The sequence below is a fragment of the Echinops telfairi genome, unplaced genomic scaffold (assembly GCF_000313985.2).
Source record: "Echinops telfairi isolate 266 unplaced genomic scaffold, ASM31398v2 ScPeMD7_23;HRSCAF=83, whole genome shotgun sequence".
NCBI classification, from domain to species: domain Eukaryota; kingdom Metazoa; phylum Chordata; class Mammalia; order Afrosoricida; family Tenrecidae; genus Echinops; species Echinops telfairi.
Genome location: NW_022103920.1, coordinates 24,681,568 through 24,683,886, shown reverse-complemented (window position 1 = coordinate 24,683,886; position 2,319 = coordinate 24,681,568). Strand labels below are relative to the sequence as shown.

The following is a 2,319-nucleotide window of genomic DNA, read 5'->3' as shown; positions in this document are numbered from 1 at the left end:
CTACTGAACTGTATGATATGTACACTATGTGCCAATAAAACTGTTTAAAAAATAAAATAAAACAATTTTTAAAAGATTGCATAACAACAACAAAAAGGGTATTCCAGCAGCTTTAACCAATAAAATTTTTTTAAAGCTCAAAGTTGTTTCCAGTAGCAAGTCTCCGGCTCTGGCAGTGTTTCTGGCTGCACAGAATACACAGCAAGTCTTGAGCACACTCCTTACAGTGGGAGGCCTGTGGGCCTGCTCCCCAGGAGTGGACAGCTGAGGCTGGCATCCATTGTAAACGTTTTGTTGTTAAAAGGGGTGAAAGTTTTTGGCAGGATTTCCAAAAGTGGGCACTATCACCTCCTGACGGGTGCTGGAACAATCCAGGGGGACTGCAAAGCAGATTTAAAGCTCTCACTGCCATTGAGTCGAGTCCAACTGAAAGCCGCCCCATAGGTCAGGGTAGAACTGCCCTCTGAGTTTCCTAGACTGTAAACCTTTATGAGAATAGAAAGTCTCGTCTTTCTCCTACAGAGTGGCCAGTGGTTTAAAACCACAGACCCTGCAGTCAGCAGCCCAATGTCTAGACCACTGCACCACTTGCAAAAGCAGATGCCTACACCTTATCCTGGATAAAGGGGCTATAGCACAGAAGTTTTTAATTGCCAGGGCGTGCTGACAAGTTATTTTTCTGAAAATGTTGTGGTAGGCAAAATTAGTTTGGGAACCTATGGTTTACAGGGCAGATCATCAATTTTGGATCCCATAATTCATCTCCATTTTGTTTCATCTCCTTCACCGCAATCCTCTCAGTGCACCATCCCGTATCCCACTTCTTCCCTGCGCTTCCTGCTTCCACTCTTCTTTCTCCCCTAAGCTTCTGAACTTGGTCCTTGGGCAAGTGCTGCCCTTTTGGTCTCAAAGAGTTAAACTTTCTACAGAGTATGGATCTCACTAGTGTTATTATTCCTCTTATTGGAGACCTGTCTATTGTTTGGCTAAAATTTGATTTAATTATAGTCATCCTGTACATTAGTTGTCATGGAATTCATTCTGCCACATAGCAATAAGCATACAGATTAATGTCTATATTGCTCCAATATAAGAGATGTGGAAGACTAAACTGGATGTGGTTTTAGATTGTGTCGGCTCCCATGTTGAACTCACCATAATTTCCTGCTCATAGGTCCAAACACCACAAGCCAGTTCCACACAGAAAATGACGAGCAAACTTCCAAAGTACTAGAGGGGAACAGACAAGGTGCCAGTTAGCACAGAATTAACGCAAACATGGCCATTAGAAATGAGCTTCATATTCTTCAGTGGTGTGTGCTCATCTCGTGGAAAAGTCAACACAGGCCTGTCTTCATGAAGCTTCTTTGGGAACAGCTGGGAGAAATTTCAGACATCTGGAAGCAACATCAAATACTCACCTGAGTGGGTCCTTGCTTATTATTCATGTTGTGGGACAAATCCTTTATAAACACTGATACTTTAATCAGGTTAATCTACAATTTGCATGCTATAGTTTGATGAACTATACTCAGCTTCTACACACTGTGGGTGAGAAATTGACCCTGATCCCCCACCCCAAAAGGTGGGCTCGACAAGTTAAAGTCGCTAGCTTTCAGAGGATACTGACTCACCGTTCCAGGAAAAGGGGCCTCCTTCCTTCATTCATAGAAAAATTGAGTAAAATTTAGATTACTGATCATGCTTAAAATACTTATTAAGTGTCTATTATGTGGAAAGCATTTGCAATCTGAACTTCCAATAAGGTATACAGCAAAGACACAACAAAGTTGGAGGTGATTTCAAAACAAAAATCAAGATAAAAATTCAGAAGTGTCCTATGAAACGGGAGCATGTTCCCAAAAGTTCATGGGAAAAAACTGATTTCAGTGATAATGACATTTTCCCTCCAACTTTCTGGGAGCCCCTCGGAGAGATGTGTGCCGGGCCTGAAGCCTGGAGAGGACTGGAACCAAGAGATGAGAGCATTCCAAGTACGCATGACCAAGTGGGCAGAGGCAGCAGCAAAGTCGACAAATAAATGTTCAGGAAACAGATCCATCTAATTCTCGTGGGTGGTCACAAAGAAAACTGGTAGGAGACCAAATGTGAAAGGTAGATTGGAGCCAGATGACAAAGAGCTTTAAGTAAAGAGCTAACGGATTCTCCAAGAATCCTGTAGGCAATGAAGAGATCTCTTTGTACAGTTTCTGAATAACGGAAAGGTAAAATAAACAAATGTGGAGTGCAGATTAAATGATGGCAGTGTTCTGAATGGACCGGGAGGAAAAGGCTAGGGGGGTGTGTGTGTCGAGGGAT

General features: G+C 42.5%; 1 protein-coding gene across 1 annotated transcript in view; it reads right to left on the bottom strand.

Annotated features, from left to right (window-relative positions):
* Positions 1-2,319, bottom strand: part of TSPAN12 (tetraspanin 12) — a 66,195-nt gene that overhangs the window by 21,109 nt on the left and 42,767 nt on the right. The window contains exon 5 of the mRNA XM_004707772.2: positions 1,156-1,230. Coding sequence (XP_004707829.1) covers positions 1,156-1,230 — 75 coding nt within the window. The remainder of the gene's footprint in view (positions 1-1,155; positions 1,231-2,319) is intronic.